The 23,176-nt window shown below is 35.1% G+C and overlaps 1 protein-coding gene across 1 annotated transcript in view; it reads left to right on the forward strand.

Annotated features, from left to right (window-relative positions):
- LOC139866653 (uncharacterized) overlaps positions 1 to 23,176 on the forward strand; it is a 54,354-nt gene that overhangs the window by 19,381 nt on the left and 11,797 nt on the right. The window contains exons 2-3 of the mRNA XM_071854940.1: positions 9,652 to 10,016; positions 10,677 to 10,875. Of these exons, the coding sequence (XP_071711041.1) occupies positions 9,652 to 10,016; positions 10,677 to 10,875 (564 nt within the window). The remainder of the gene's footprint in view (positions 1 to 9,651; positions 10,017 to 10,676; positions 10,876 to 23,176) is intronic.

Genomic DNA, 23,176 nt, shown 5'->3' on the forward strand with positions numbered 1-23,176 from the left:
GGTGTACGGAGAAAAGGGCAACATGAAGCTACATCTTATTAGTAATTTGAAGGTACAAAAACTAATAATTAAGGTTGCTATGCTGTTCTTGCACACGTCGAGAAAGTACAAACTGAAGAAAAGAGCATCAATGATGTTCCCGTCTCAAAAGAATTTCCCGATGTATTTCCGAAAGAATTACCGGGATTACCCCCACATCGATCCGTTGAATTTCAAATAGATCTTGTACCAGGAGCTGCACCAATAGCTCGTGCTCCTTACAGACTCGCACCCAGTGAGATGAAAGAACTACAAAGACAATTACAAGAACTTTTAGAGCGTGGTTTCATTTGACCAAGCACATCACCGTGGGGAGCTCCTGTTTTGTTTGTCAAGAAGAAAGATGGTACATTCAGGTTGTGTATCGACTACCGAGAGTTGAACAAACTTACCATCAAGAACCGCTACCCATTACCGAGAATCGACGACTTATTTGATCAACTACAAGGCTCGTCTGTTTATTCAAAGATTGACTTACGTTCCGGGTATCATCAAATGCGGGTGAAAGAAGATGATATTCCAAAGACTACTTTCAGAACACGTTACGGTCATTACGAGTTTATGGTCATGCCGTTTGGTTTAACTAATACACCAGCTGTGTTCATGGACCTTATGAACCGAGTGTGTGGACCATACCTTGACAAGTTTGTCATTGTTTTCATTGATGACACACTTATTTACTCAAAGAATGACCAAGAACACGGTGAACATTTGAGAAAGGTGTTAGAAGTATTGAGGAAGGAAGAATTGTACGCTAAATTTTCAAAGTGTGCATTTTGGTTGGAAGAAGTTCAATTCCTCGGTCACATAGTGAACAAAGAAGGTATTAAGGTGGATCCGACAAAGATATAAACTGTTGAAAAGTGGGAAACCCCGAAAACTCCGAAACACATACGCCAGTTTTTAGGACTAGCTGGTTACTACAGAAGGTTCATCCAAGACTTTTCCAGAATAGCAAAACCCTTGACTGCATTAACTTATAAAGGGAAGAAATTTGAATGGAAGGATGAACAAGAGAAAGCGTTTCAGTTATTGAAGAAAAAGCTAACTACGGCACCTATATTGTCATTGCCTGAAGGGAATGATGATTTTGTGATTTATTGTGATGCATCAAAGCAAGGTCTCGGTTGTGTATTAATACAACGAACGAAGGTGATTGCTTATGCGTCTAGACAATTGAAGATTCACGAACAAAATTATACGACGCATGATTTGGAATTAGGCGCAATTGTTTTTGCATTAAAGACTTGGAGGCACTACTTATATGGGGTCAAAAGTATTATATATACCGACCACAAAAGTCTTCAACACATATTTGATCAGAAACAACTGAATATGAGGCAGCGAAGGTGGATTGAATTGTTGAATGATTACGACTTTGAGATTCGTTACCACCCGGGGAAGGTAAATGTGGTAGCCGATGCCTTGAGCAGGAAGGACAGAGAACCCATTCAAGTAAAATCTATGAATATAATGATTCACAATAACCTTACTACTCAAATAAAGTAGGCACAACAAGGAGTTTTAAAAGAGGGAAATTTAAAGGATGAAATACCCAAAGGATCGGAGAAGCATCTTAATATTCGAGAAGACGGAACCCGGTATAGGGCTGAAAGGATTTGGGTACCAAAATTTGGAGATATAAGAGAAATGGTACTTAGAGAAGCTCATAAAACCAGATACTCAATACATCCTGGAACGGGGAAGATGTACAAGGATCTCAAGAAACATTTTTGGTGGCCGGGTATGAAAGCCGATGTTGCTAAATACGTAGGAGAATGTTTGACGTGTTCTAAGGTCAAAGCTGAGCATCAGAAACCATCAGGTCTACTTCAACAATCCAAAATCCCGGAATGGAAATGGGAAAACATTACCTTGGATTTCATCACCAAATTGCCAAGGACTGCAAGTGGTTTTGATACTATTTGGGTAATAGTTGATCGTCTCACCAAATCAGCACACTTCCTGCCAATAAGATAAGATGACAAGATGGAGAAGTTAGCACGACTGTATTTGAAGGAAGTCGTCTCCGGACATGGAATACCAATCTCTATTATCTCTAATAGGGATGGCAGATTTATTTCAAGATTCTGGCAGACATTACAGCAAGCATTAGGAACTCGTCTAGACATGAGTACTGCCTATCATCCACAAACTGATGGGCAGAGTGAAAGGACGATACAAACGCTTGAAGACATGCTACGAGAATGTGTTATTGATTTCGGAAACAGTTGGGATCGACATCTACCGTTAGCAGAATTTTCCTACAACAACAGCTACCATTCAAGCATTGAGATGGCGCCATTTGAGGCACTTTATGGTAGAAAGTGCAGGTCTCCGATTTGTTGGAGTGAAGTGGGGGATAGACAAATTACAGGTCCGGAGATAATACAAGAAACTACCGAGAAGATCATCCAAATTCAACAACGGTTGAAAACCGCCCAGAGTCGACAAAAGAGCTACGCCGACATTAAAAGAAAAGATATAGAATTTGAAATTGGAGAGATGCTCATGCTTAAGGTTGCACCTTGGAAAGGCGTTGTTCGATTTGGTAAATGAGGGAAATTAAATCCAAGGTATATAGGACCATTCAAGATTATTGATCGTGTCGGACCAGTAGCTTACCGACTTGAATTACCACAACAACTCGTGGCTGTACATAACACTTTCCACGTCTCAAATTTGAAGAAATATTTTGCTAAAGAAGATCTCACTATTCCGTTGGATGAAATTCAAATCAACGAAAAACTTCAATTCGTCGAAGAACCCGTCAAAATAATGAATCGTGAGGTTAAAAGACTTAAGCAAAACAAGATACTGATTGTTAAAGTTCGATGGAATGCTCGTAGAGGACCCGAGTTCACTTGGGAATGAGAAGATCAGATGAAGAAGAAATACCCGCACTTATTTCCAGAAGATACGTCAACACCTCCAACTACTTAAAATTTCGGGACGAAATTTATTTAACGGGTAGGTACTGTAGTGACCCGAAATTTTCCATGTTTATATATATTAAATGAAATTTTTATTTACATGATTAAGTGTTTCCAACATGTTAAGCAATCAAACTTGTTAAGACTTGATTAATTGAAATAGGTTTCATATAGACAATTGACCACCCAAGTTGACCGGTGATTCACGAACGTTAAAACTTGTAAAAACTATACGATGACATATATATGGTTATATATATAGTTAACATGATTTTATTATAAGTATGTATCTCATTGGGTATTTTAACAATGAGTTATATACATAAAAATGAGACTATTAAATTAAGAAACTCGAAAACGATATATATAACGATTATCGTTATAACAACGTCTTACTAAATACATATGAATCATATTAAGATATTGATACACTAAGTTTAATCATTATAAATGATAAGTAAACATGTCATTAAGTGTATTAACAATGAACTACATATGTAAAAACAAGACTACTAACTTAATGATTTCGAAACGAGACATATATGTAACAATTATCGTTGTAACAACATTTAACTGTATATATATCATACTAAGATATATTAATATATCATAATATCATGATAATGTAATAATTTAACATCTTTTTAGATATAATAAATAATGGGTTAACAACATTTAACAAGATCGTTAACCTAAAGGTTTCAAAACAACATTTACATGTAACGACTAACGATGACTTAACGACTCAGTTAAAATGTATATACATGTAGTGTTTTAATATGTATTCATACAATTTTGAAAGACTTCAATACACTTATCAAAATACTTCTACTTAACAAAAATGCTTACAATTACATCATCGTTTAGTTTCATCAACAATTCTACTCGTATGCACCCGTATTCGTACTCGTACAATACACAGCTTTTAGATGTATGTACTATTGGTATATACACTCCAATGATCAGCTCTTAGCAGCCCATGTGAGTCACCTAACACATGTGGGAACCATCATTTGGCAACTAACATGAAATATCTCATAAAATTACAAAAATATTAGTAATCATTCATTACTTATTTACATGTAAACAAAATTACACATCCTTTATATCTAATCCATATACCAACGACCAAAAACACCTATAAACACTTTCATTCTTCAATTTTCTTCATCTAATTGATCTCTCTCAAGTTCTATCTTTAAGTTCTAAGTGTTCTTCATAAATTCTATAAATTCTTTAAGTTCTAGTTTCATAAAATCAAGAATACTTCCAAGTTTGCTAGCTTACTTCCAATCTTGTAAAGTGATCATCCAACCTCAAGAAATCTTTCTTATTTACAGTAAGATATCTTTTTAATACAAGGTAATACTCATATTTAAACTTTGATTCAATTTTTATAACTATAACAATCTTATTTCGAGTGGAAATCTTACTTGAACTTATTTTCGTGTCATGATTCTGCTTCAAGAACTTTCAAGCCGTCCAAGGATCCTTTGAAGCTAGATCTATTTTTCTCATTTCCAGTAGGTTTATCCACAAAACTTGAGGTAGTAATGATGTTCATAACATCATTCGATTCATATATATAAAACTACCTTATTCGAAGGTTTAAACTTGAAATCACTAGAACATAGTTTAGTTAATTATAAACTTGTTCGCAAACAAAAGTTAATCCTTCTAACTTGACTTTTAAAATCAACTAAACACATGTTCTATATCTATATGATATTCTAACTTAATGATTTAAAACCTGGAAACACGAAAAATACCGTAAAACCGGATATACGCCGTCGTAGTAACACCGCGGGCTGTTTTGGGTTTGATAATTAAAAACTATGATAAACTTTGATTTAAAAGTTATTCTTCTGGTAAAATGATTTTTCTTATGAACATGAAACTATATCCAAAAATCATGGTTAAACTCAAAGTGGAAGTATGTTTTTCAAAATGGTCATCAAGACGTCGTTCTTTCGACTGAAATGGCTACCTCTTACAAAAATGACTTGTAACTTATATTTCTGAATATAAACCTATACTTTTTCTGTTTAGATTCATAAAATAGAGTTCAATATGAAACCATAGCAACTTGATTCACTCAAAACGGATTTAAAACGAAGAAGTTATGGGTAAAACAAGATTGGATAATTTTTCTTGTTGTAGCTACGTGAAAATTGGTAACAAATCTATATTAATCACATCCTAGCTAAATTATATTGTATTATACATGTATTCTAATATATTATGTAATCTTGGGATACCATAGACACGTATGCAAATGTTTTGACATATCATATCGACCCATCTATATATATTATTTGGAACAACCATAGACACTCTATATGCAGTAATGTTGGAGTTAGCTATACAGGGTTAAGGTTGATTCCAAAAATATATATACTTTGAGTTGTGATCTAGCCTGAGACGTGTAAACACTGGGTTGTGGATTGATTCAGATAATATATATCAATTTATTTCTGTACATTTAACTATGGACAACTAGTTGTAGGTTACTAACGAGGACAGCTGACTTAATAAACTTAAAACATCAAAATGTATTAAAAGTGTTGTAAATATATTTTGAACATACTTTGATATATATGTACATATTTGTTATAGGTTCGTGAATCGACCAGTGGCCAAGTCTTACTTCTCGACGAAGTAAAAATCTGTGAAAGTGAGTTATAGTCCCACTTTTAAAAATCTAATATTTTGGGATGAGAATACATACAGTTTTATAAATGTTTTCCGGAATAGACACAAGTAATTGAAACTACATTATATGGGTGAATGATCGAAGCCGAATATGCCCCTTTTGCTTGGTAACCTAAGAATTAGTAAACCGATCTACTAATTGACGCGAATCCTAAAGATAGATCTATTGGGCCTAACGAACCCCATCCAAAGTACCAGATGCTTTAGAACTTCGAATTCGTTTTTATCATGTCCGAAGGATTTTCCGGAATGATAGGGGATATTCTTATATGCATCTTGTTAATGTCGGTTACCAGGTGTTCACCATATGAATGAATTTTATCTCTATGTATGGGATGTATATTGAAATATGAAATCTTGTGGTCTATTATTATGATTTGATAATATATAGGTTAAACCTATAACTCACCAACATTTTTGTTGACGTTTTAAGCATGTTTATTCTCAGGTGATTATTAAAAGCTTCCGATGTTGCATACTAAAATAAGGACAAGATTTGGAGTCCATGCTTGTATGATATTATGTAAAAACTGCATTCAAGAAACTTATTTTTGATGTAATATATTCTTATTGTAAACCATTATGTAATGGTCGTGTGTAAATGGTATATTTTAGATTATCATTATTTGATAATCTACGTAATGTTTTTTTTAAACCTTTATCGATAAAATAAAGGTTATGGTTGTTTTAAAAATTAATGCAGTCTTTGAAAAACGTCTCATATAGAGGTCAAAACATCGTGACGAAATCAATTAATATGGAACGTTTATAATCAATATGAACGGGATATTTCAGACAGTACATCCGGGTAGTACTAAGATGTATAGAGATTTGAAAACGTTGTATTGATGGCCGAAAATGAAGACAGATGTTGCAAGTTTCATTGAAAAATGTCATATATGTGCGCAAGTTAAAGCAGAACATCAGAAACCGTATGGATCTCTACTACAGTTAGAAATTCCTCAGTGGAAATGGGATCATATAAAGATAGATTTTGTAACCAAGTTACCCCGAACCCAGAGAGGGCATGACATGATCTGGGTGATAGTGGATCGTTTGATAAAGAGTGCTCACTTCTTAGCTACTCGTGAAACAGCTTCATTGAGTGATTTGGCAGAGTTGTACTTAAAAGAGATAGTTAGTCGACATGGTGTACCGTTGTCGATAGTTTCCGACAGGGATACTAGGTTCGTATCAAACTTCTGGAACAGTTTACAACAGAATCTGGGTACGCGTGTGAATCTAAGTACAGCTTATCATCCACAAACAGACGGTCAGAGTGAACGAACGATTCAGACATTAGAAGATATGTTGAGAACATGTGTCTTAGAATATGGTGGCTCTTGGGATTCACATCTTCCATTGATAGAGTTTGCTTACAACAATTCATATCATTCGAGTATCGGAATGCTGTCATATGAAATGTTGTATGGTCACAAGTGCAGAACTCCTATATGTTGGTTAGAAGCAGGTGAGAAACAATTTGCAGGTCCCCAAAATTGTTCAGATAACCGCAGAAAAGGTTGAAATTGCACGAGAGAAGTTAAAGGCAACAAGAGACTGACAAAAGATGTATGCTGATCCGCGTAGACGTCCGGTGACATTTAATGTAGGTGATCGTGTTTACTTGAAGGTTTCGCCGTGGAAAGGGGTTATCAGATTTAGCAAACGTGGTAAACTAGCTCCGAGGTTTATTGGACCATTTCCAATCATAGAAATTTTGAATGATCAAACTGTTATTTTAGATCTTCCTTCAGAATTAGCAGGAATTCACAACACGTTCAATGTGTGTTATTTAATAAAGTGTAAAGTAGACGACGAAAGTCAGATTCTTCCGTTGAAAGATTTGAAAGTGGATTTAAGTAAGAAGTTAGTAGAAGATCCAATTCGAATAGTGGACAAGAAGGTCACAAAGTTAAGAAAGAAATAGATTCCAATGGTGTTAGTAGAATGGCAGCACAGTTTAGGTTCTAACATGATGTGGGAAACCGAGGAGTTAATGAGGGCGCGCTATCCCCAGTTATTTGACCTTGACCAGATTCTGAGGACGAAATCTTCTTAAGGAGGGTAGATTTGTAACATCCTCAATCGGGCCTAGCTGTAAGATTGCTAAATTGCCCTTAAGTTAGTATTGTGTTATTATATGCTTTTATTTTTATTTAATATTTACTATTAAATAATGATGTGGTTAGGACCAGTTTGTGACAAAGGTCACAGAACAGGTTTGTTTATGTAATTTGGACTTTGTTTGGATTGCCAAATGATGTGCGAAAGATATCAGATAACTGATAAATACCCGTGTGTTGCACAGTGTGGGAATTTAACCCACTTTAGATGACTAGTGTTGTGTTCTTCTTCCCATTTCTAGATTTTTCTCAAACACTCTGTACTCTCATCCCTTCCAACTACCAAACCCTAATCTTTGATTCTTGTTTTAGAGCTCAAATCAGTTACATCTTTGTGTTCTTTGTGATTTACTGATTTTATCAAGGTAAGAATCAAAACATTTCATGCTCTAATCTTTGAGGAAATTGGGTTTTTGTGTAAAGTTTTAAAAAGTGAGTAGATTGGGTCAAAATGGTTAGATTTGATGTTGTTTGAGTCTAAATTTTGTGGGTTTATGTTTCTACATGTTTAGTGTATTCGATTTGGTCAGTTTTGAGGTCATAATCGAGCTCTAGAGCAAGAATTGGTCGATTTTGGGTGAAACCAGTCATTTTTTCTTCAGCTTCGACTCGACCATCGACCGAGTGTGTAAGACCCACGGCTGAGTGTGTCTGTGAGAGACCATCGACCGAGTGACTAGACACTCAGGCGAGTGAGTGTAGAAAGTCGGCCGGCCGACTGTCTCTGACAGTCGACCGAGTGTCTTTGGCAGTGAAATATTTTACCAAGTGTTGTTGCCCGTTTGTATTTTGATGTTCAGGATGTAAATTTTAAAAGTGCACAAGTGTACAAAAATTTATGTATTGGGTTATTAGGGGTTAACGGACAGAAACTAACTTGTGTATATGTTTTTCTCAGGAGAAAAGGAGAAAGAGAAGGTTCAGTGATTAGATAGCTGAATACCTTCTCGTTTGCTGGTAATCGGTGAGTGGGACTAACTGGAGAATATAGTATAGAGTAGCATGTTATATTATGATTGTCATGCTTGTTAGATATACTTATTGATGACTGCATGTTGGTTAATGCTTGTCTGCTGGAGCCCAGTGCGTCCCTATTATGTGGTGGCCTCGGTAGGAAAGATCAACCTGCGGGTTGGGTTCCTCATGTGGTGGCTTAGACAATCGTGGTGTATATATATGTGAATGGCGTATCCGTCGCGTGTGGATTATATATATACAACACGGTGGTGGAGGAACTTCTAGTAAGCCCCAGTCCGATCAGCTGGTGGTTAATGGTTTGGCCGAGCCGCCAAAGTCTCTGTAGACGGCACTTGGGTGATGTTTGTGTGTTAGACTATGTGACATGATTAGTATAACACTTCTGTATGCTATGGCCTGTAGTTAGTCGTACTCACTTAGCTTCGTGCTAATTCCCCTCCATCTCCTCCCTACAGGTTGATAGCTTTTGTAGATAGTGCTTTTTAGGAGAAGACGGGCATGGTGATGTTATGTTTGACAGGGTTAACTCTGATGTGGTCTTTTAGGATATGAACCATGTACTTTTGAAAGCAGAATGTAATTACGTCTTTTCCAGTTAAATATGTATTTTGTAATGACACGTGACACTGGTTGTGCTAACAATAGTTAATGTTTATTTTGTAATTAATATATAAATGCTTCCGCCACATGTAAAAAAAAATAGCGGTGTCACAGGTTGGAGGTGTATGGATCTAGAAACAAAGAAGTTTACCACTTCAAGAGATGGGGTATTTGATGAAGTGTCTTCTCAATTTTTCGAATCAAGAAAAAATGGTGAAGAAAGTAGAGACTACAAATTTATGTTTCCTAGCTTCAACACTCAGAAGAAAGAGAGAATGATGGTGTTTCTCAAACTCAAGAAGAGGCATCTAGTGAAGAAGTACCAACTCAAGTTAGAAGGATAACAAGAGAAAAGAGACAACCAAGACATCTAAGTGACTATGAGGTGAACACGATCACAACTTGTTTCTTTTCAGGTGGCTTAACCAAAGAACCAACATGTTATGAAGAAGCTAAAGATTCTCCAGATTGGAGAAAATCAATGCAAGAGGAGATTGATGCATTGGAAAAGAATGAAACTTGGGAGGTTGTCAAGAAACCGGAAGCATGTAAACCGGTTACTTGCAAATGGGTGTACCGTTTGAAGAAGAACTCGGATGGAACCATTAATAGGTTCAAGGCTCGTTTGGTGGCTCGTGGCTTTTGTCAAAGATATGGGCTTGATTATGAAGAAACTTTTAGCCCCGTGGCTAAAATGGTGACGGTGAGAACAATAATCTCACTAGCGGCTTACAAAGGGTGGAAATTGTGGCAACTTGATGTGAAGAATGCTTTTCTATATGGAGAGCTTGATCGTGAGGTGTTCATGGAACAACCTGTTGGATGTGAAGAATATAAAAACAAAAGGATTCCGAAGAACAGGGAGGCGCTCCGCGGCCTTGGAAGGCGCGACGCGGCCTAACGCATGAACAGAGCATCAGATTGGGAAACCAACTATCTGGAGTTTTGCCTTTGAGGCGCGGCACGGCCCTCTATAGCCGCGGTGTGGCTCGTCTGACGGGGAGTTTCCAAATTGACGTTTTACTTGTTCTCCAAGGTGTTTCTTTGTTGTTTTTGGCCTATATAAGCATCCTATTGTAACCCTAATCTGTATCTACGAATTATATCAATAAAATCTTCTTAGTTGGTCCGCGGATTAAAGTAATCGACATTCGATTACATATAACCACGTTAAATCTCGTGTTTTTCATTCTTTTATTATTGTTCTTTCGTTTGTTGATTGTGGAAGGGTAATTCTCTGGAATTACTCTATTGTTTGGGTCCTATAATCCTTACAATTGGTATCTAGAGCTCAAGGTTCGAGTTGGGAACGATGGCAGAAGACGGTAAATTAAAGATTGAGCGGTTTGATGGTAAAGACTTCACCTTTTTGAAGATACAAATAGAAGACTACTTGTATCAAAAGAAACTTCACCAACCTTTGTTAGAGACCAAACTCGAAGGCATGAGCGATGCCGATTGGATGCTCTTGGATCGTCAAGCTTTGGGCACGGTTCGTCTTGCACTCGCCAAGAACGTTGTTGGTAATATTATGAACAAAAAGACAACGTTTAATTGTTTGAAGGCGCTCTCTAACATGTATGAGAAACCTACGGCGGCGAATAAGGTTTTTCTCACGCGACAATTGTTCAACACGAAGATGAAGGAAGGTATGAGTGCAATGGATCATATCAATGAATTCAACAATCTTGTTTCAAGATTAGAGTCGGTTGAAATCAAATTTGATGATGAACTAAAAGCACTAATCTTGCTTTCATCATTACCGGAAAGTTGGTCGGGTACGGTTACCGCAGTTAGTAGCTCGACCGGTACTACTAAGCTTGCGTATGAAGGAATTAGTAATTTAATTCTCAGTGAAGACACTCGTAGGAGAAGCTCTGGGGAATTATTATCCGATTCTTTGTTAAGTACCGACAACCGTGGTAGGAAAGTTGATCACGGTGTGAAGAAGAGTAAAGGGAAGTTCAAGAAGAGGTATCCATCGAAAGACCGAAGTGATGTTATTTGTTGGGGTTGCAATCAAAAGGGGCATTATCAAAGATATTGTAAGAATGCTCCGGTTAAAGATGTTAACTTGACCGCAGAAGATACGGAGGATGCATTACTATGTAGTATTGAAAGTTCGGTGGAGTCTTGGGTCTTGGATTCGGGAGCTTCGTTTCACGCTACACCCACTAAGAGAGTGATGAGGAATTTTCGGATGTATCAAGGTAAAGTTAGATTGGCAAACAACAAAAGTCTCGAGATTAAAGGTATAGGAGATGTTGTATTGAAGACTACTCTTGGTTCTAATTGGACTTTGAAGAACGTGAGGTTTATTCCTAAGTTAAAGAGGAAGTTAATCTCGGTTAGTCAATTAGATGAAGAAGGTAATGAGGTTACCTTCAAGAATCGCCAATGGGAGGTGATTAAGGGTAGTAGTGTCGTAGCACGTGGACATAAAAGGGGAACTATTTATATGGTTGAGGTGTTTGAAGAAGACACAGTGATTGCTACGGTTGACGTTGGAGCAAGTTCTATTCTAATGTACCGAAGACTCGGGCATATGGGTGAGAAGAGTATGAAGGTTCTTAGTTCGAGTGGGAGGATTCTAGATTTGAAAAAGATAGAACTTGGGTTTTGCGAACCATGTACTTATGGGAAGCAAAAGAAGGTAACTTTTGTTAGATCGGGGAATTCACCAAAGTTAAAGAAATTGGAGCTAGTTCATACGGATGTTTTTGTGCCAACGAATGTAGAATCACATGGAGGTTCTCGTTATTATGTCACCTTCATTGTGACTCCACTCAAAAGGTATGGGTTTACTTTCTTAAAGCTAAATCCGAAGTTTTTGGTACTTTTGTGAAGTGGAAAGTTATGGTTGAGAATGAGACAAATTTAAAGGTCAAGTACTTAAGGTCGTGTAACAGATTGAAACCGGTGTTAGAAGTAAGATTACTTAATTGCCCTTAGGTTTATAAATATGCTTTTATTTTAATAATATGTTTATTGTTAATTGAATATGTGGTTAAGACCATTTTGTGACAAGGGTCACAGATGTGGTTAGTTTGTTGAATTTGGACTTCGATAGAGTTGCCAAATTAAGTACGAAAGATATTAGATAACTGATAAATACCCGTGTATTGTGGGGTATGGGTTTTAATAACCCATTTAGAGTGCAATTTGTTTCTTTCTTCCCATTTCTAGATATTTCTTATATTAGAACGTACCTAAACTCTACATGATGTTTCGCGAGGTGTATATAAAATAGCTTTAAATTTCAGCAGGAAATACTATTAAATACGATACAATTTTACACAAGATATTTATTTATTTATAGAATGGATATACTTAAACCTTGCTACAACACTTATAGGCAGTGTACCTAATCGTACAGTAGTGTAGTTTTTAGTAAGTCCGGTTCGTTCCACAGGGAAAATCTTTAAACAAAGCTTAACGCTATATTAGTTTACTTTTATAAAAATACAAATATATATATAAGTAATATTATTATTATAAAGGGGGGTTTTTACCGTTTAATGACCGGTTTGTCGATTTTAAAACTTTAGTCGCAGTTAAAACCAAATGTAAAATAATAAATAAAAGACTTAATTTAAAGCGTAAAGTAAATAACGATAATGAAATTGCGATTAATAAAAATGCGATAAAATAAACTTGCGATAATTAAAAAGTACGATAATTAAAAGTGCAATTAACTACAATAACAATAAAAATGCGATAATTAGAAGTGCAATTAAATATAAAATAAAGGAAATTAAATATGAAATAAAAGAATTATGCTTATTTAAACTTCCGTAATCATGATGTTTGACGTGTTGATTTTAGTTTTATGCCCATGGGTTAATTGTCCTTTGTCCTGGATTATTTAATATGTCCGTCTGGTTTTTGTCCATAACAGTCCATCAGTCATAAATATAAAGTGCGAGTGTCCTCGTCAAATTATCCTTATACCCGAAGTTAAATATTCCAACTAATTGGGGACTTAAACTGTAACAAGATTTTAATACTTTGTTTAATAATTACACCAGGATGTCGACTGAGTGTAACCCAAGGTTTTAATATTTTGTCATCAATTATACCAAGTGTCCTTGTACATAATTTCACCCCTGTTTTAATTATTCTAGTGGCTATTAATCCATTCCCGTGTCCGGTTAAATGAACGATTATTCGTACATATAAATACCCCGCCCATCGTGTCCGATCGAGTGTGTATGATAATTTATAGGGACGCCCAATTGTAAATCTTTATATTAACATTAAAAAACTATCATTTAGTTAAACAAATATAAAGCCCATTAATAGCCCATAGTCTAATTTCCACAAGTGTCGTTCTTTTGTCCAAACTCCAATTATGGTACAAAGCCCAATTATCCAATTTTAGTAATTAGCCCAACATCATGATTACTTCGGATTAAATAAGCATAATAATAACTTAGCTACGAGACATTAAATTAAAAAGGTTGAACATAACTTACAATGATTAAAAATAGCGTAGCGTTACACGGACAGAATTTCGACTTACACCCTTACAACATTCGCTAACATACCCTTATTATTAGGATTAAAATTAAAATTAAAATTAAAATTAAAATATAAATATAAATATATACGTTTAGATATATGGATGGATATATTGGATGGTTTTTACGATCAGAATGCGCGAGCTTTATAGGCAGTTTCAAAATTAGGGGCTCCGCGACTCGCGTAGTTTTTGCACTGCAAACTCCACAACTCGCGGAGTTTGCTTTTACAGCTCACATAAGTTTGGAGCCTTTCTTGCCGACGGTTTATAATATATTATATAATATATAAATAACTATAAGAATTATTTAAATATTATATTATATTTATGTGCATAGTTGACTTGTAATTTTTAGTCCGTTGCGTCGAGCGTTGAGAGTTGACTCATGTCCCGGTTCCGGATTTTCGAACGTCCTTGCGTATAATTTAATATCTTGTACTTTGCGTTTTGAATCTTGTACTCTTGTAATTTCGAAACGTTTCTTATCAATAATTGGAACCTCTTTGATTGTATTTTGTACTTTTGAGCTTTTTGGTCGTTTGCGTCTTCAATTCGTCGAATCTGTCTTTTGTCTTCACCTTTTATTATTTAAACGAATATCACTTTTAAATAGAACAATTGCAACTAAAAGCTTGTCTTTCTTGAGGAATAATGCTATGAAATATATGTTCGTTTTTAGCATTATCAAATATTCCTATACTTGAGCGTTGCTTGTCCTCAAGCAATATCGTCTTGAAATACTAGAATCACTTCTTTATTCTTCACACTTTGTACATCAGTGATTTCTATACGGCGGTATAAACAATGATAGTAACGATATGGTTTACAGTCCCACATGACTATAAAAATTTAGATCCATTAAGGAAATTGGATCTTTATGAAAACATTTGATCTTTTGAAAATTAAATCTAGTTTTTGCCTTAGATAAGTTTTCCGGAATAACCCTTCACCGGTGTTTGCAAAATATTTTTGTGGGTTTGGTGGGTTTCAGATTTGAAAATTTTAGCTCAAAACTTGCGGTTTTGTGTCACCCACTTGCTAACCTTGTATTAGGAAAGCAACACGTCCAGTTTACTTGTCCCGTATATTACCTTTCGGTAAACTACCGTCCGGTTGTAAAGGAAAGCGTTGAACAAGCAACTGTTAAGGCAATGTCCCCTGACATGCTTTTAATTATGGTCTATAACGTGTCGGACGCAATTACTATCCTTGGTAGGAGCAATAGTAAAGCTCACCCTTATGATTTTTCGGTCTGACACAAGGTCCTGTCTTTGACCACTATGCAACCACCGTTCTTACGGTTGACACCCGATTTAGTTCAGGTGACCTAATGAATTCCAGGTGAATTCCTAGGATTTTACGTTCAATGGTAATGAACGCATTGAAAATAGAGTTTTCAGAAAACAAATCGGTTTGTAATTTTGATCAAAATATTTTCTCGTTCAAGCTCGAGTTTAGATATCATTGAATTCCTTGAGTTTGTAATTCTCAATCTTTAAGGTCAATCTCAAGGATTGAGTAATATCAGGCTTAAAAGCTGATTTTTGATCTTTTAAGGAGATTATCCTTTCTGGGGACCTGATTCATTAGTCTTATCCAGCTAATTTGCATGGTGCCCCCCATTGTACGAGATAAATCCTTCTCATGGTTAGGATAAATCTGACCACTTGGCGACCCTGTTTAATGCTGAGGTCCGTGGATTTCCTACTGATTTTAGTGATGACTTTTCTAGATTTTTCGTCAACCTACAGCTGGTCTGGACGACAACTTCTTGACCTAAATCAAGAAGCGCGTTTCTTTTTCGGAAGACTTTACTTCCTTTTAATGATGGAATTGATTCATCGTGTAGATCCATCTCTTCTTTTCTTTCATCGGGTAAAATAGTTTAGTTTAGTCCAAAGCAAAAGTATTTTCAGTTATTTGTACAAAAATATGTGACATATGTTTTGAATAACTTGAAGAATTTTCCCACACTTGGCTTTTATTTTCCTTTTTATCGTCCTCTATTCCATTTTAAATGAATTTTAACATTTTGGTTTGTTTCTCAATTTATGTCCTTTCCGAGGATACAATAATTTCGGTGTTAAAACCTAGTTTTATCGTTCATAAATATGTATAAACATGATTTTGAGTTCATTTAATTGAAAATTTTGAAAATTTTTACTAGAATTGAGTAGTCAGTATATAAGACTAGGGCTGTTCTTTATTATCAGAGAGCACTAGATTCTAATACAACTACTGCTTTACTAGTATTTTTAATGGTAACCAAGTGTTTAAGATAAAAATTTTAAAATCCAAAAGAATTTAACCCCTTCCCACACTTAAGATCTTGCAATGCCCTCATTTGCAAGAAATCAGTAACAATTTAAATTATTGAGGGTGATTTGTGTGAAAATGATTAAATTTTACCAAAGTTTCCAAATATATTGGCGTTTGTTTGCTGAATGATAAATGGTGCACATCATTTGTTCATTCCGTCTTGTTGTTATTTCACATATATTTTGCATCTTGTCGTCAAAATTAGTTGCTTTTGCTGAACTTAATGCCAGTCTTTGAAAATGCGTTGTTTTACCCTGTTGTGTACATAAGATAAACTGCAAACATATATACATATTTTTGAAGTTTGGTATATTACCCCACATTCAAAAATTATTAAAATCTAAGAATAAAAGTTAGAAAATAAAAAAAAACTATTACAATATTAACATAAGTATTAAACGTAACAACATTACAAATAATAAAATAAAAAAAACTAAGTAGACTAGGGATGATACTGATACCAATAGGGGTTCCATGCATAACCATAGGTGCTATAGAATGCTTCGGCTGGGTTATACGTAGGATACGGTGGTTGCATCTCTATAGACCAGGGAGGGAATATGGGTTTTGGAGTAGGAATATAGTTTCTACCTATATGTTGGCAATAAGCTATGATTTGGTTTTGATGAACTTGCCAATCTTCAAATGCTCTCTGTCTAGCATTTTCGTACTCCTGTGCAGCTATAAACCTTTGCATTTCTTGCATTTCATTTCCCCCTCCTACATTACCTTGCTGTTGGTTTCTCTCAACCTGTGGATGTCTACCATGGTATTGTACTGCGGCGTTATTTCGCCTCTTCAAAACTTTCGCACCATGGTATACATTTAAACCTATAGTATCGCGGGGTTCTGGTTCTTCGACTAATAATCCCCCCGGACTTATATCCACACCGAGATATTCAGCAATCAAAGTAATAAAAATACCACCTCCTATTATGCTATGCGGTCTCATCCCCCTAACCATAGCTGATAAATAATAACCCACACAATAAGGTATACTTACAGCGCTTTGTGGGTCTCGAATACACATATGGTAAAACAAATCCTGTTCATTTACCTTTTCCTTGTTCTTACCTCTTTGTGTAATCGAATTAGCTAAAAACCTATGAATTACTCTTAATTCAGCTCTATCTATATTCAAATAAGAGTAATTTCCCCCTTTGAATCGGTGATGGCTTGTCATTTGACTCCATACACCATGTGTATCAAAATTTTCATCTATCTTTCTACCATTTAGTATCAACCCTCTACAATCGGCAGATGCTAACTCCTCAGGCGTATATATACGTAAAGCCTGAGCCATGTCTAGTAAAGACATGTGGCGCATCGAACCTCCTAACAAAAATCTAATAAAAGATCGATCGGTTAAACTAGCTACCCGATCATTTAATTCTATACTACACAACAATTCTTCACACCATACTTTATATACAGGTCTACGCATGGTGAATAAACGTACCCAGTCGTTAAAAGTAGAATTACCATACCTCTGTGCAAGTAATTCCCTAATTGGCTCGGCCAATTCTACAGCTTCTAATGGTCCCCATTCTATGACCCTAGGTACCTCAACAACTTTAGAATGAAGAGTATGCAAACCCCTTTGGTATTTTGGATAATCTATCCAAAGTCTGTCAAATCTCAGGTTCGGGTGCAAATCTTCCAAGTGCATATCAGAAAATGTCATGACTGGATGAGGTATATCTTGCTTGTAGTAGTTATCCACCTCCTGTTGTTCCGCATTCTCAGCAGGAGCATTGCGAGCTTGGGATGAAGATTCACCCCTTTCAGTCTGCAAAACACATCAAACACAATTTTTGTGCATCCAAATATGCATTAGTGTCAGCAAAATCATCAATCAAAATAATTACAATGACATGATCAATTTATATCAAACTTAAGCTCATTTTCATATTTTCATCAAATCTACACTTTTTCAAATAAGCATATACGAAAATGTTCGCCAAGTTCATAAGCATTCAACTCAAATAACATGTCAAAATAATCATTACTAGCAATTAAACAAGTTTCAAATGGAATTATCTCTCAAAAATCAAGTTCATGAATTTTAAGACTTGAAAAAGTCCACTTTAATTCTCAAAATCATGTTTAGGCTCAAAGTTTGGATCATTTAACTACCTAAACATGTTACACTACTTAATTTAGCAACAATTCATGACAAAAATCGGCCATAACCTGTTTATATCAAAAAGCCCCAAATTTGCTCAAGAACACAAACCCTAGATTACTCAAAATTTGAAGTTTAAGGCTTCTAATCATGTTAAATAGCATCAATCTAGGTTATACAAGCATAATACATAATCAATTTAAGCATAATTACACTAAAAAGCATCAAAATCAAATCGGGGAAAAAAATTGCTCAAGAACACTAATTTTCGGATTAAATGGTGTTTAGGTGTAGAAATTTACCGTTTTTCTTGAGTAATTCCTTGATAGCATCCTTCTCAACACGATTTTAGTAAAAGATTTGATGATTAACGGTTAAAAATTGTGATTTTGGGGGTGTTTTTGCGATTTTTTTCGGCAGTTTTTCGCTGTATGTGTGGGTGGTAGTGTGGACTGATCAGTTCTTTGCGTTTTATTTTTTTCTGTAATTAGGTCCCTCCGCGAGTCGCGGTGTTTGGACCTTCAAACTCCGCGAGTCGCGGAGTTTTTTATTTTTATTTTATAACATCTTATATTAATTAAAACAATTAAGTAATTAATTTTAAAATTTTGTTTCCCTTGTTATTTAGGACGAGGTCGTTTCGGATCGATGTCTTAGTCCGTCCTTCGACAAAATTTTAAAATTTGTCTTTTTGTAGCGATTGTTTTAAAAGCTAAGATTTTTGTGTTTTTTAATGTTTTTGGCATACTTTAATTCAATAAGATTAAAAATAATGATAATAAAAGTTCTCGTCCCTCCCTTGGGTAAAGCAATTTCGGTTCAAAGACCTAGTCTTCAACTTACGACGAATTTTAAAAATCATATTTTTAACTTAATGAGATAAAGTAAATTTTTGTTTTTAAATTCACACAATTTAAATATAAAATTCAAAATTAATATTAAAAATTCACACCAAACTTTAAAATTTGAAATGCATAAAATTAAAAATTCATATTTTTTAAAAATTAAAGATTCACACCAAACTTAATTTAAAAATTCATATTATAAATTCACACCAAACTTATATTAATTTTTCAAATATTTACAATTTTAAATATATTGTTTTTACAAAGTTTACAATATTAATTTAAGATTTATATATTAATTTTAAAAACATGGTAAAAATAAAATTAAAAATCTTTTTGGCTTTTTATCCCACTTTAATCAATCAAATATTATCAAAAATATGCGCCCCTCTTTTCGGTAAAGTAATTTCGGTTCCATGACCTAATTTAACTCATGACGAATTTTTGAAATATTTTGGGTTGATTGATTAAAGATATTTATACCTTAAGAATAAACGTTAAATTTCGCAGTGATGTAATAAATTTTTGAATGATATCAATAATTTCGATCGCCAAACCTAATTTTATTCAATACCAATTTAATACTTTATAGCGAACAAATTAGCGTTTATTATCAAAAGGTTAAAAATAAAAAATAAAAAAAACTGTACAGACTTACCTGTGAGATAGTATTCTTAGTTATATGATCTATTCCATTCATAAGATAGTCGGTTTAATTGGTTTTCCATGGCTACATAGGCGTAACCTCGAGCATTCAGTGTCTTTTCTTCTAAACATACGAACGGTCCGTCTCTGCATAAAGTAACAAATTCGGTATTTGAATAGGTTTGATTATTTGAACATTTACCTCCATGTGACCATTTTCCGCATTTGTGACATCTTTCTAGGTGTCGTGCTCTTCTTTTCGCTGCGGATTTTGATTTTCCTTTACCAAATTGTAACTTATTATCTTCGCATCTGGATTCTTTTCTAACTTCGTCCAATCTTTTTCTGATTACTGATACTATTTCACTCGGAAGTGTGTCATTATTACGTTTAGTGATCAAAGCGTGTAGCATTAGATCATGGTTTAGTTCACAGGCAGTCTTCATTTCCTAAAAAAAATAAAAATTCAGAATGGGGGGAGAAGACTAGTTCTTTAGGGTCTGCTAGGGAAAGACCATTCGGGTTCCATTTTCGAGAACTACACGAAAACAGACAATCTAACTCTAACAGAAATACATATTATCCTTTAAAGACTTGATTCTCCCCACACTTAGTTAGCTGTGGTGTCGAAATTATGATTAACTTCGTTGTCGACTTCCATCGGACTATCTATGTAGTGTTTAACTCTGTGACCATTAACTTTAAATTCAATCCCATTTGAATTTATTAATTCTATCGTTCCGTATGGGAAAACTCTTTTGACTATGAATGGTCCAGACCATCTTGATTTCAATTTTTCAGGAAATAGCTTGAATCGTGAATTGAAAAGAAGAACTCTGTCTCCTTCTTTAAATTCTTTTGAACTTCTGATTCTTTTATCATGCCATTTCTTCGTTCTTTCTTTATAGATTAACGAATTTTCGTATGCTTCATGTCTTAATTCTTCTAATTCATTTAGTTGACTTAATTGTAGACGTCCGGCTTCATGTAAATCAAGATTACATGTCTTCAAAGCCCAAAATGCTTTGTGTTCAATTTCTACTGGAAGATGACATGCTTTTCCATAAACAAGGCTAAAAGGTGTGGTTCCAATTGGAGTTTTGTAGGCTGTTCTAAAAGCCCAGAGTGCATCCTCCAATTTAATAGACCATTCCTTCGGATTTGATCCTACGGTTTTCTCTAGAATACGTTTTAAAGCTCGGTTGGTATTTTCAACTTGTCCACTTGTTTGTGGATGATATGCGGTGGAGATTTTATGAGTTACTCCATATCTTTTAAGAACTTTCTCAAGTTGATTATTACAGAAATGAGTACCCCGATCACTTATTAAAGCTTTCGGTGTTCCAAACCTTGCAAAAAGACGTTTTAAAAAGTTGACTACAACTCGTGCATCGTTAGTTGGGAGAGCTTGTGCTTCCGCCCATTTAGATACATAATCAATGGCTACGAGAATATAGAGATTATTATGAGATTTTGGAAATGGACCCATAAAGTCAATACCCCAAATGTCAAATACTTCACATACTTGGATGACATTTTGTGGCATTTCATCACGTTGACTTATTTTTCCGGCCCTTTGACAAGCATCACAGGATTTGCAAAGAAGGTGTGAGTCTTTGTAAATTGTAGGCCAATAGAATCCAGCATCATAAACTTTTCTTGCTGTTAGTTGAGGCCCATAATGCCCTCCTGTTGGTCCTGTGTGACAATGGTTTAAAATTTTACTAGCTTCATTTCCAAATACACATCGGCGTATTATTCCATCGGGACAACTTTTAAACAGATGTGGATCTTCCCAAAAATAGTGTTTTATATCACTGAAGAATTTCTTTCGTTTTTGGTACGATAATCCTTTTTCAAGGAATCCACATACTAAATAGTTTGCATAGTCTGCAAACCATGGGATTTCATTATAATCTATCTTCAATAGATATTCATCAGGAAAGTTGTCTTGTATGGCCGATTCATTTAGAACTTCTAATTCGGGATTTTCAAGACGAGAAAGATGATCAGCGGCGAGATTTTCTGCTCCTCTTTTATCTCGGATTTCAATATCAAACTCTTGTAAGAGTAAGATCCAACGGATTAATCTTGGTTTAGCATCTTGTTTTGAAAATAGGTATCTAAGAGCAGAATGGTCGGTATAGACCACCGTTTTTGCTAGAACGACATATGAACGAAATTTGTCAAAAGCAAAGACAATAGCAAGGAGTTCTTTTTCAGTAGTTGTATATTTCGTTTGTGCTCCTTGTAACGTCTTACTAGCATAATATATAGGTTGAAATCGTTTTTTAATCCTTTGTCCTAAAACGGCTCCCATTGCAAAATCACTTGCATCGCACATTAGTTCAAATGGTAGATTCCAATTTGGTGTTATCATGATCGGCGCATTAGTGAGTTTTTCTTTAAGAATATTAAAAGATTTGATACACTCATCGGAAAAGATGAATGGAGCATCCTTTTCTAGGAGTTTATTCATAGGAGTGACAATTTTAGAAAAATCTTTTATGAAACGTCGGTAAAAACCGGCATGCCCTAGAAAACTCCTAACTCCTCTAACATTGGTGGGATGTGGAAGTTTAGCAATTATATCTACTTTAGCTCTATCCACTTCAATTCCTTCATTTGAAATTTTATGACCAAGAACGATGCCTTCTTTAACCATGAAATGGCATTTTTCCCAATTAAGTACTAGATTTGATTGTTCGCATCTAATAAGCATTCGTTCTAGATTAACTAGACATGATTCAAATGTATCACCGAAGACTGAAAAGTCATCCATGAAAACTTCCATGCATTCTTCTATCATGTCATGAAAAATCGCCATCATACACCTTTGAAAGGTTGCAGGGGCGTTACAAAGTCCAAATGGCATGCGTTTGTAAGCAAAAGTACCATAAGGGCACGTGAATGTGGTTTTCTCTTGATCTTCGGGTGCTATTGGAATTTGAAAATATCCGGAAAATCCATCTAGAAAACAATAGTAACTATTTCCGGCTAATCTTTCCAACATTTGATCTATGAAAGGTAAGGGAAAGTGATCTTTTCTGGTGGCGTCATTTAATTTTCTATAATCAATACATACACGCCATCCTGTTACAGTTCTAGTAGGAATAAGCTCATTTTTTTCATTTGTAATGACAGTCATGCCACCCTTCTTAGGCACGCATTGAACTGGGCTTACCCATGGACTATCAGAGATTGGATAAATTAGACCTGCATCTAGCAGTTTAATAATCTCTTTCTTAACTACATCTTGCATATTAGGATTTAGTCTTCGTTGGCGTTGCACATACGTTTTATGACCTTCTTCCATAAGGATTTTATGTGTG

This window comes from Rutidosis leptorrhynchoides, chromosome 9, assembly GCF_046630445.1.
Source record: "Rutidosis leptorrhynchoides isolate AG116_Rl617_1_P2 chromosome 9, CSIRO_AGI_Rlap_v1, whole genome shotgun sequence".
Lineage (NCBI taxonomy): Eukaryota > Viridiplantae > Streptophyta > Magnoliopsida > Asterales > Asteraceae > Rutidosis > Rutidosis leptorrhynchoides.